Here is a 12461-nt window from a genome sequence, read left to right as displayed (position 1 = left end):
CAATTGCTTGCTCAAGCACTGTTCGTTCACTATTCATATGACCTGTTATTTGTAATTTATGCCTTAGCAGCTGTTTTATGTTCAATTCTTTTTTTACCGCCACTGATGTGTTTATGCTGATAGACTCCTTTTATATTTTCTTCCTTTTGAAACTAGATTATCCTAGGGTTCATACAGAACATCTGATTCAAAATTCAAGGATTTCAACAATGCAAAAGCCACAATTCAAGGAGGGGGAAATATACCTTATTCGTTCACATACACTGAAAAGCAATGAAATCCCCTTCTTGGCTGATTTCTTGCAGCTAAGCAGCTTCCAGGTTGGACACATGCTTCAAGCTATTCAGGTGGCTTTTAGAAGTTACCTTCCCATTACAATGATGTCAATCACATTCTGGCATGATGGTTAATATAGTCCATAATGAACTAGGGGAGTGCAATCAACACATACAAAGCCGAAGAAAAGGAGAACACGAGCATTTAATCGCAGCTAAAGTTTAATGACAAATCAGTTCTGTGGAAGCTTGCAAGGTGGAGGAAAGTACATGAAAGGGAAAAATTGCCACCCACCCGAATTGTAGCAAGAAGCTACAAAGGAAACGCATACAGGTTTCACAGAAAGAAAACCTCACAGTTGAAAAAAAAAATTTGTCCTGGTCCAAGGCTCGAACCCAGGGCCAACATCTTTCCAGGGCGGTCGCTCTACCAACTGAGCTCCTAGTTAGCTCAGTTGGTAGAGTGAGGAACAATTTGGAAAGAGATTAATTTTCTAGGGACAGGATGAGGCTTGCATTTGCGATATGGTTATCACTTTTAACATTTCACCGCCTGCGCCATGTGTCCTCTTTAATTTTCATTGGGCTTGATTATTTTCCAATACTCGCATGTAAAAAGCAGGCTTTGTTAAGCTTGGCGATTGCTTAGTTAGTTCTCTTTTAATTTATATGCGTTTTTCCGTCAATAAACTGTTAGATGCAAGTAAGCATTTGTGTTGTCCTTTTCTTTGGCTTTGTATGTGTTGATTGCACTCCCTTACTTAACCATGGAACCTTACCAACTTGCCCAAATGTCTACCTTGCTACGGTTAATATAGTGTCCGGCTTCAGAAAAAGATACTCATTGTATTAATGCCCAATGGCTGAAACTTACTTTCCACCAGGCGTTTCTAGAGTCTGGAGCTCAGAAATGGAGCCACGATGGCTGAGGTATGAACTAACTAGCAAAACAAAATGGTGACACGACTTGGTCGCTTGATCTGGCCGTCTAGCTCCATGATGGCAATGGCGATTTAAACATGCCTGTTGTTGGTGGCTGTAAACACACCACATTGCAATCATATAGCAACACTCTAAAGAAAAAATATCTAGGATTGTTTCCTGATAGATAGTATCCATGGCAAGGAGCAGGCTTATGAAGAGTTTGTTACTACAGGCATCTTTGGCTGGCTGTTTTGGAGCGCTCCAGACCGCAATCGCGGGCGGTGTTGTCTTCGGCTGGTTGAAAGAGGGTGCACGCCTTGCATTCGGCTGGTTCTTTTCCATCGCTCTCCTTCATCTTCGAGCCCTCTGAGGTGCCCTGTCGTCAGAGCAGTCATCAAGACTGAAGCGTTTCCCGCAATGTCATCACAGCAGTGTCACCGTTGTTGGCGACAGTCTACCGTAGCCTGGGCAACCGGTCTTGACGAACGCTCGGCCTACTGGTGCGTCCGCCGGTTTTCGCAGCAGCGCCGGGAGCTTTGGATAGGCGAAACATCGGACATTGGCAGTATTCCTGTTGTTATGCATTTGCCATTTCCTCCTCCAAGAGTGAGTGACACGTTGGCTTGCGCACTTGTCCTCTACCTCTGAGTGTGGAACGCCGGATCTGCCCAACTCTTCTTCGGGGGATGGATGCACAGTCGAAGATACCATATGAATGTTCAAAAGTCGCCCTAACCCCAGTTCTCAAGGAATTCAAGGAGCACATTACTTTTCAAAGAGTTTAGAGGGCCCTTGAATCTTTTTATCTAAAATAATGGGTTTTCAAGGATTTTAAGAAAGCGTACGAAACCTGTTATTTTTTTCTCGGTCGTTGAGTGAGATGTGTTAGTGCTTGCCTCTGCACGCATGTCAGCATGCTTATTTAGTTAGGAAGCAAATGCTTACAGCAGTTTATGCAGCTGGTACAACAACTAATTTTACTTCGTAGAGCTGTCTAACAATTTGCTATCGCAATCAACATTGCTTTGCCTTTTGGGCGAAACTGCAACTTTTTTGTAATACCCTAAGTTGAGGGCCTTTAAGGGTACCATGAATAAATTATAAATAAGTGAGAGAAAAGCATTCATAAGAAATTTCACATATAATTCATTAAACTTTGCACAAATCAATTGTACAGGCTGCATTTATTTCTCCAACTTCTGCAAGTATTAACAAAGTACACTTTTAAGGTGGTTTAGTATTGCACTCACGGGCATCTGTGCAGTGGTGACTCTAAAATGCGGAAGCTGCATCCCAGAAGTTATTAAAAGCAAGGAAGAAGAGGTCCAAAATACCAGTAGTCTCACAACTGGATATCTTCCTATCAGTGCATATATGCTGAATACAGTATTCTGGACAGTATGAAACTTGTCAGTTGCTTGAATGACAGAAAGTTACTCAAACAGCTACATGCTTTGAGAAGTCGTTAAAGTTCGAGATAAAATGTTGTTTGCTTAGCAAATTCCACTATCTTACTTTAATTTATGCTCAATTATTCTCGAGTACACCATCTAAAACGTCAGAACGTGATCACTGTAGCACATGTAAAGAAATAGCGGCACAACTATACAGGTCTGTTTGATAAGTTGGCAAACTTTGAAAATACAAATTGTTTGAAATTACACTGAAATTATATATATTTTCTTTCCCTAGATGCCACACACCAAATCTGACAGTTCTGCCACTAACCAAAACAGTTTCTGAACTTTTGATTTGGAATATGAGCCACCTTTGATAGCAGTTATTATATAATGATGCCAGTGATTTCAAATATGTCACTTTTGAGCTTTGAGAGTGGATCAGCATGGGGAAAAAACCGAAGTCCAATGGATATAAGTCTAAAGGGGCGAGAGGCTGCAAATTAAATGAAGCAATGGTGTTAAGACTTTTTTTTCTGCTCCTTCTTTTAATTTGGCCCATCGGGTAAGTGGGTCAATTCTGTTAGTCCCATCAAGAATGAATAAACAGATTTCAACTGAATTGAATTCTTCGTTGCGTAACTGAAAAATTTTCAGTTTCCAGGAACACTTTGTATTTGGCTTATTTTCTATATAGCTAAAAGACGTCTTGTTAAAAGTGATGTGTTGTCATATGTGGCATCATTATACTGCAATGGGTATATTACATTAATAGTCAAGGGCTTTACAGACATCAGGGTGTCTACAAAGTTGACATCTTCAAATTCCCTCAGTTTTACAGGTTTTTCCTGAGCGACCCAGAACATTATTTTATGTCAAGACAGGCTGATACCATGTCGCCCGATGCTGTCACTCTCAAGTAAGCATTAAAAAGAAGAAAAAAAAAACAATCCAGCTTGAATAGTAAAGAGTAGTGTTTATTTTATTCAAAATAGAAAACTGAAGATAGGGGACAGTAAAATGCACAGCAAATAAAATATATTCCAAAAAGAAAAATGATCAAGCCCATTGTAAATCGAGTAGAACATTTTCAAATACGAATAAAAAGAGATGCATACAGAAGCAAATATTTTTGAAAATGGGCTATTTTTATCAAGTGATAGCAAGATCATTGGTATTAGGCCCGAACTTTGTCACAAGTGAGATTTTCTCAGTAGTTGGAAAGTCGACCTCAACTCTCCTCACATACTCTTAGCCCCGCACAATGCCTCCGTTTTGTGTTTCACTACTTTCGAAGTTTATTTTGGTTTGGATGAGGGTCACCTGCATTTTTGCGTCAGCCAAAACTTTGCTTTTTGAGCTCAAGCTCTTTCAAAGAAGAGGTGGCACAGTTCCTTTCTCGATCATTCCTCAAATCCGACGATTATTTCCGTTCTTGTCCTCGTTCCACCGCACGTTCACCACACAGATCATTTGAAGCATCCTCTTGGTCAGTTGTACAGTCAACGTCCGATTCTTCGTACTCCCTCAGGGCCACAACATCCAAAAAATCAAATCAGGCAGTCCAAAAAAATGAATGCATGTCTTTAACTGCTTTTGGGGGCTCAAATCCTCACAGGCACGTCCGAAAAGGCTCTGAACATTTATTGTACTGAGTGTACAATAAGTGTACTGAGCCAGTACTTTTATTAGGCATATCGGTGCTCGTACTGTGACAGGAGACGGCAGGTGCATGCGTGTATAATTACGGAATACGTACTACTGTGTCCCATGACAATTACCCCTTCCCATGCTTGTTAAGCTTCACCGCACTACTTCATGTACGCTTCACCGCGTAACATCGCTATGCCGAGGCGAAACAGCCTTTCGAGAGCCGGCATTATGCAACGCACCATGCTTTCTAAGCTTCGAAGCCAATCACGAGTATTACAGAAGCTTGGTGGTGCCGCGAAGCCGGCTGCATTATCGGACATTTCACAAAAATCGGCCGTCCGGAAGATCGGCTGTTGACTGTACACTGGCAATTCCTCCAGCCGACGACACGGCGTGAAAGAGAATTGGTTACGATTCCTCTTTTTTACTCGAGCCAGCAGTAGGGCGCCTTCCGTTCCCTTTCAATAAAATGACAGTAATTTTGCCTGATTGAAGCACAAATTCTCTTAGTTTTCCCCGAGTTTTTCCAGACTATCGAAAATCCCTGAGAATTCCCGGTTTTTCCGGTTGGTAGACACCCTGAACATGCACGGGAAAGTCAAAGATGTCGATGCATTGAAAATTAATGCTGCACAAGGTGCCTCACACTCATGTGGGATGCTAGGAGGAAAACTTTTTGCCTCGCACTCATGTGGGATCTAGGAGAAAAACTTTTACAACTTTCCATATGCAATTTATCAATGCAATAGACAGGCCACAATAAAAATGACTGTAAAGAGTACTTTCAATAAGCAAGGTCAAAGCAACAGATATCGAATACAGTGAGCTTTCATTAAGACGAACTCTGTTAAGCTGAATTCACATATAACAAACAACATGGAAACGTTTGTTTGGATTTCCATAGACTCAATGGCAAAAAAAAAAGAAACGTGGAAGACGAAACGCCTCAGACGTGCTCTTCGATTAAGACGAACATTCAGAGTGACTGCCACCGCTACCGATCTGGAGGCTAGGGTGCCTCGATGCGCCGCACCCGAGGGCGTGCACATCAAGACAACCCACTGAAGGCTTGCGGCGTACATTGCCCACGGACAGAGGCGAAAACAAGAGGAGGAAGCAAAAAGAGACAGTGACGTTTCACTTCGTGAACGCGGCTGATGTGGAAGCGTATGGGTGCTATAGCGCATACGAAGCTGTCGGCCCTCGGTGAGCCTAGACTATCCGCATCGCAGATCATATTCAAGAGGGCTCGCGCGCAGCTGCGCCATACGCAGCAGCAGCCGGAGTAGAATGCCCCCTTGTAAACATTCACTTACTAACTACGTTAACAAGCATGGTGTCAGCGCGCACAGGCAAACATGAACACTTCACAATCTATGACCGCGGACACTTGCTGTCAAAACGCTGACGTGAAGAATCGCGGACGCAGAAGCGAGCGAAGTGACCTTCACGCTGTCTATCGCTCCAACGCAAACGGAGGGGCAAGAACACAGCACACACAAAGGTACAAGCCATTTGCCCACCTAAATCGAGCCCCGAAAGCAGACTGCGTTCAAGCAGCACGCGACGGAAGACGGCGCGCTGCCCCCCCCCCCTTCCTTCTTTGCGCACACAAGATTAGGCCGCCATCATTGGCTCACCGTTGCACACTCTCACTCGCACATACAGGGTACAGTACACAAGGATGATGTTATCACGAGAGGATTCCGGTACGTCTGTATCGCAAACGAAACCTGTAGCAACTGCCAGAGGAGGTCAAGCCTGCGTTCCTCCACCTACCTTCCTCCTCCGTGATGCTTCGCCTTGTTTCTCCTTCCCCACTTTGCTCAACGTCACCTAAACTTTCCTCTAGGTTGCGTTGCTTTGCCGCAAGCTCAGCATGCTCCTTCATATTTTCACTAGCTCGTAGCCTGCAGCGATGACCTGAGAGGCGACAGATGCCTGCTTTAACTCCCTAGTGAACTTTTTTCAGCAGCACAAAGGCATAGAAGGATTTTTAAGGTCGTTAGATGAAATGACATCGTTTGTGGCTGCTCACCGATTTGCACAGAAGCACCAAACATCCATCACGGACTGGATGAAACCAAGCAAGAGCAGCACTTGAAAACAGTTTTCTGTTAAGCTCAGCTCAATTTCGTATTTACTCAAATCTAGGCTAACCTCGATTCTAAGCTGACCCCCTAAAGTCCGAAGCCAACAAAAAATATATATATCACCTCGAATGTAGGCCGAACAAAAAAAGCGAGGACAGCGTTCACAAAATGCAAAGAGCATTTATTGAAACTGAACGTGCAGAGCTAATTCAACGTCGTCGTCGCTGCTAGACTCATCACTGTGTTCCTTGTCACTGTCACCTTCAAACAGTGCACTATATCAAAATACACAGCCATCTGGTCGGCGTTGCCGATTTGCCCAAGGTTGTAGCCTGCCGCTTCTCTTTCGCGGCACGTAGCGCTGGAAAGCTATCAGCTTTTCTTCGAAATCCCTTGGCAGCTTCTGGGTGATTGAAGTGCGACGTCGGGGGCTGAAGCTGAAGCGCTTCATGAATTTCTGAAGCCAGCCCTGGCTGGCTTTGAAATTCTTTGGCGTTAGGCCTCGCTCCCTCGAAAGTTCCCTAGCTTTCGCTTGGAGCACTTCTGTTGTCACTGGAAGGGAAGCTGCTCTCTGCGTCCGAACAAAGTTGGCCAAAACTGTTTCCACTTCGTGGTGATGGCCTTTCTTTGGTCCGCTAAATGCCATCCTCGTTGCGGCGCACGCAAAAAGCTGCTGTCATTGTCCCCTCCAACGATGGACGTTTTTCTCGTCAACGCCGAAGTCCCGCCCGGCTTGAAGGTTTGACGATGCCTCTGCGGCTATCACAACTTTTCTTTGAAAGCAGCACTGTAGTGGCATCTCCTGCTTGGCGCCATCACGATAACACCACGTTGCACACCAATACGGCCGACACGACACAGGTCAAAATGGTGACCTCGCTTGTGTATGATTGGCTACTGGCATGGCTAGTAGCGACTGCGATACTGACTTTTCTAGATGGCACTAGCTATGCACCATATTTAGCAGTTTCAATGAAAAACTGGTGAGTTTTATAAAATCCTCATATCTAAGCCGACCATAGAGTTTGGAATACGATTATTTGAAAAAAACTATCGGCCTAAATTCGAATAAATACGACAAATGATTTTTATGCCATTTTCCTCCTGTTTTAAGTCTACTTCATTTACCGTTATGAAGTAAGATATTTGGACGCACCTGGTTGTTGCCAATTATTCTTCTGATAAGACGAACTTCTGTTAAGATGAAAAAATTTTCATGGTCCCTTTAAGTTCGTCTTAAAGGGAGTCTACTGTATATATTGAATTTATAAACATTTTTGTATTTGGTATCAAGTGTTTTGTCTATTCAGGGTATATTCTTCATGATACAAACACAAGAACCTCATAGAAATTTTCAGAGCACACATGCACAAACCGCTAAATAATGTAATACCCCTCTAACGAAAGACCCTGAGTGGTACACAAGCCACACAATATTTTAGCATTCCTTTTCAACAATAACACCTTGGTTAGCTTCATTTCAAACTAAAGTACTGTAGCCCCCAAAAGCGATTATCACACACTGACATACACTTACAATGAACGCTTGGTTTTATGTGCAGTGCCGCACGTACACACCTGGTACAGCAGCTGACGTAAGGAGCCCTGCTGTGTGAGGCTCTTATTGAGAAGACCAAGCAGCTCCATGCATACCGACTGGTGTGAGCCGGCATCACTTGGGTGAGGCACTTGCACAGAAAGCTTCACAACAGGCATTCTCATCATTAAAGTGACATGTTCAAAGGAAAAAAATAACACATTAATCCCTTTACAAAAGTGGAAGCATATTCCAGTCTTTCCTACATTGAATAAGCTAAAATACATGTGAAGGACTATAATTAAAGTGATTGCAGAGCACCCATCTCAAAGATACTTCTTGTCCACAGTGATTATGTGCAACATCATTGTAGTGCAACATCATACTTTCTGATTTTCAGCCACAAGTAAAATGAAAGTTGAAAACAAACAAAAATGACTTCATTTTATGCATAATCAAAAAAAAAAATTTTGCAATATAAAACAAGAAAGCTACTTTGATGAGATGGCATTTAACATTCTGCCATTATTTGCTGCCATCGCTGAAATGAAGTGCCTCCTAGTCAGGTGGTTGTTTTTGATCACACTGGGAAGCAAATTGCATTAGGTACAATAAAAATGACCTGTTGCTTTGGAGGTGCACTACCACAATGTGATATTTTTTTTTTAACTACTTGTGGCCTGTAACTGTAAAACAGCCCACGTCCCCCCCCCCCCCCCTCCCCATAGTTATTCTGAGCCTATGTAAAAGAACACCAACAGATTAGGACTTCTTTCCCTTGGCCCCCACTCTTCGGAGCTGAATCGGAACTGAGCCATTTTCGTTGAACAGGAATGAAAAAATGCTTCAGTTTGATACACTGTGCCATACACATTTAAACACTACTTGAGACTCTTGGAGCTGTACATGATTCAAGTGCTTTCAAAAGGAGTTGTCACAGTTGGTGTGGTTTACTATAAATTATTTTTAACAGCGTGAAAACAGAAACCACACAAAAAACAACAACAAAAAGAACGTTCTTGTGTGTTTAGTGTTTCCTGTGAGGTGTCTGCTTCTCGCACCGCTAAAAATAACGTACATTAAGTGCTGTGTTCATATGCTGCACAACAATGGAACTTAAACATGCTAATTTCTCAATTTGAAACATAACCCTTAAGTTAATTCGTACCTGACTTAAGGTAAAGTCAACCTCCCGACCAAAGCCACCAACAGGACCTGGAGGCTTGAGGTTACGAAGCAGGACAAGGATACCAGACACTGCCACCTTCCGGCATTCCAACTCACTAAATGAATAAGAGGCATAAAACATGCACTGTACAAACAAACATAGTAAGCTGACATAACATGGTGTATGAATGGCAAGTCAGGGCTAGACAAACGATGGCTAGCAATTCCTTTAAAGATGTGAAAAAAAAAAGAAGATTTAATTGCACGGTTTATCTCTTCCGTGAATTATAAGCTACAACAAAGTACACAAAAACAGACTGAATCAACGCCACAATTATAACAGCATTGTGTTAAAGACATTGTCAATTGAAAATTGATGAAAAACAATGTACATTGGAAATAATGCAATTAAAACAAAATATGCAGACTGACAGTATTCTACTTTACATATGCTAAAGTGCTTTAGGTCATTTTAACAAGCTTATCAGAACTCTGCCTTAACTGCCAGCAGCAAGATATTTTTGACAAACCTAAAAATTCCTCTATCCATTTTTTAGCACGTTTTCATGCATGCAAGGAAACCCGAGGCCAGGTGTAATTCAAAAAACAAGACTTACACTCACCGGTAAAAAAGCAGTTTGCGTAGCATGATCATGAGCCAGTCACGAAGCGTTGCAGATGCCTTGATGAGTGGTGTTGAGGCACGCAGAAGCTTTACTGTGCTTTGGCAGGGCATGTTAGGCAGGTGGCCCAGCAACTTCTGCATCTGTGACTGGCACTGAACTAGGAGCTGGGGTGATGTCTGAATCATTTGTGCCAGAAGCTCTGAAAGAATGTAAAAGGCTCTGAGCTAATGCAGAAAGTTAGGCTAGTTGATCAGACAGTGTGTGAGTTGCAGACATAACATGCTGTTTATGCTGTGAAAGGGAAGCTTTACAGTTGAGAAAATATTTGCCCTGGTTTAATGATTGCTCCCAGGACCACCACTTTTCTGGAGCCTAGCTCAATCCTCAGACAAGAGCAAATTTTTCTTCGAATGCATGTTTTTTCACTCCTAGGAACCTGCATGGGTTTCCTTTTTATATTCATTTATATATTCATGCTGCTCTCAAATGAGTAGATACCAACTTTCGCTTTTATCTGCAGAACTCATTTGGTTAGCCTGTGAAAGCCTGCTCAAAGACACATGTTACAGCCAAAAAAAGTAGTGTCTAAGAGTGGAAGCGTGGGTGAGTTGGTAATTAGTTCATGGCACTGTTTCGCGCAGCACACATATGGCTTTAGGAAAAGCACAGAGGAGAAACAGTGCTGACTTCAAATTATGAAAGCTGTGTCTATCACAATGCCGAAGTTAGAAGTGTGCCAAAAAAGCAAGGGAAAGAGAGAGGGGAATGCTTCAATCTTCAATCTAGGTGGTCACGGAACCAAAACATGATGAATGCAGAACCCATGGGTTCTTGGAAGCCAAGCTTGGGAACCTATACTCTACACAGTTTCCAATATGAATAGCAGAGATTCTATAAATTAAAGAAAACTGTACTCCAAGAGCCATCAACTCTTGAAATGCCCAATACCACAAACACTTACCCAGCTATAATTAATAAAACAGGTTTTTAATATATGAAGCTGAAAGGCAGGCTTCTGGTTAACCGAGTAACGCAGCACAGTTTCCTGTGGTAAACATGGTCGCAGAAGAGATCAGAAAAACACTGGTCTTTTCCATCTGTCCGATTCCTTCCTTCGCTAACATTTTTACCACCGGTAATTGCGGTGCATTATGTACTCGGCATAAAATACAAACCCTCACGACTACATAAAGTGCACCTCCACGCTGCCGACGGGCCACACCACCACTTAAACTGTGAACAATTCTTACGTTCCAAAGAAAATATCACCAGCCGCAATAAAGCAACAAAAGAAAAAGCTGATTAGTCTAGACATACCAAAATAATGATCTGTTGGTGCAGATGGCTTGGACAGAAAGCGATCCACAACAAAGTCCATAATGTTGCCACAGGCATCCCTATTAACTTTGAATGTGTCAAGAATGATAGCTTGTCCAAGTTGGCAGCAGTCAAAAGCAGTGCTGTGCCCTGTTCTTCCAAATCCGGCACGTGGATTGTACATGTCCATGAGCAAAAAACCAAACTCAACAAGGCTTTGAGATGATTCTTCCCAGCCACATTTGCTATATATATAGGACGAGGAAAATCCAAAGAAAACAATAAGCAGCAGTACTATGTTCAATAACACTTTGAGCTGCAGTTATAGAAAACACTAGAAACATTTGGATGGAATAGTTAAAGTGTTCAATTATCTGAAGTGTGAACATATACATTAATGCATGCAAATACATGCATGACTGAGGTATTATAGCGAAATTTAAATTTTGAACATCCTTTATATAGTTATCACAAAAATGTTCTGTAATCATTTTAGCTCGCTTTTAATTTCTCAACAAAACAACAGTGGCCATATGACCACCATGTTAAGGCAGATCTACCTATGTTCAGAATATGATCTAAAAGTGACGAAGAAGTACAAATGAGAAAAGAATCATCTATTGCAATGGCCTAGTTTGATTAACCTCAATGTACCTCAATACATTGCTCTTGACTGGCACAATTACCGTAAAATTAGAACTACAATTCAAGCTAAACATTGTGCTACTCTACATCTGTCTGTCCAAAGGGATTCATTCAGTAGATCTAAGTATTCAAAGAAAGTGTACTTTTGCAATACCACATACTCTCATGTTAGGGCCACTTTTTTTTTTTTTTTCTATCTTGACGTGGTATGGCCTGGAGGCGGGTCATTTTGGTCCAATTTTTCTAGCTGTGCGTAATTGACATGATAGCTTTGTACCAAAAGAGTAAGCGCTATTGTTTTTATAACGCATTAATTTGTTCATGCATGCACATCAGGGGCCTAGTGCCCCTATAGTGCTCACCACTGTTGCTACTGCCATTGATAAGGCTTGGTTTGGTAGCACACTCATTAGTACAGTTGGCTCCCGTGCCACCTATTGCATTTGATACACCAGTGATCTTAAAGCTATTCACAACAATGTTTGGTGACGCCGCATGCTGTGCGCCCAGAATCAGCAGCAGACAAGCTGCAGCGACCATCTTTTTTTCGTAACTTTTTCCCCCTGGAATTTTGGGCTGCCAAGTTGGGGTCAGGCTTTTACATGAGCATAGCACCTATTTAACTGCACTATATGGTAAATTGAAAAATTGAACAAAAATGTGCTGAAAAAGAAAATCGCAATAAAATGGCAATGTAAGTTTGTTTCTTAAACATCGACACAATAACCACAATTTATAAAATGTTTAGAGCAACTGTTTATCACCAATTGCTCTGCAATAAGTCAGCTTCATCAGGAACATGATAGAGTCTAAGGTGAACACATGCT

General features: G+C 42.1%; 1 protein-coding gene across 2 annotated transcripts in view; it reads right to left on the bottom strand.

Annotated features, from left to right (window-relative positions):
• FANCI (Fanconi anemia complementation group I) overlaps window positions 1-12461 on the bottom strand; it is a 97186-nt gene that overhangs the window by 66200 nt on the left and 18525 nt on the right. For both annotated transcript variants that reach the window (XM_050191107.3, XM_055061425.2), the window contains 4 exons: window positions 10990-11234; window positions 9670-9871; window positions 9048-9162; window positions 7921-8043 (listed from right to left, as the gene is read on the bottom strand). In XM_050191107.3, coding sequence (XP_050047064.2) covers window positions 7921-8043; window positions 9048-9162; window positions 9670-9871; window positions 10990-11234 — 685 coding nt within the window. The remainder of the gene's footprint in view (window positions 1-7920; window positions 8044-9047; window positions 9163-9669; window positions 9872-10989; window positions 11235-12461) is intronic.

This window comes from Dermacentor andersoni, chromosome 1 (genome assembly GCF_023375885.2).
Source record: "Dermacentor andersoni chromosome 1, qqDerAnde1_hic_scaffold, whole genome shotgun sequence".
Lineage (NCBI taxonomy): Eukaryota > Metazoa > Arthropoda > Arachnida > Ixodida > Ixodidae > Dermacentor > Dermacentor andersoni.
This window is presented reverse-complemented; position numbering and strand designations above follow the sequence as displayed.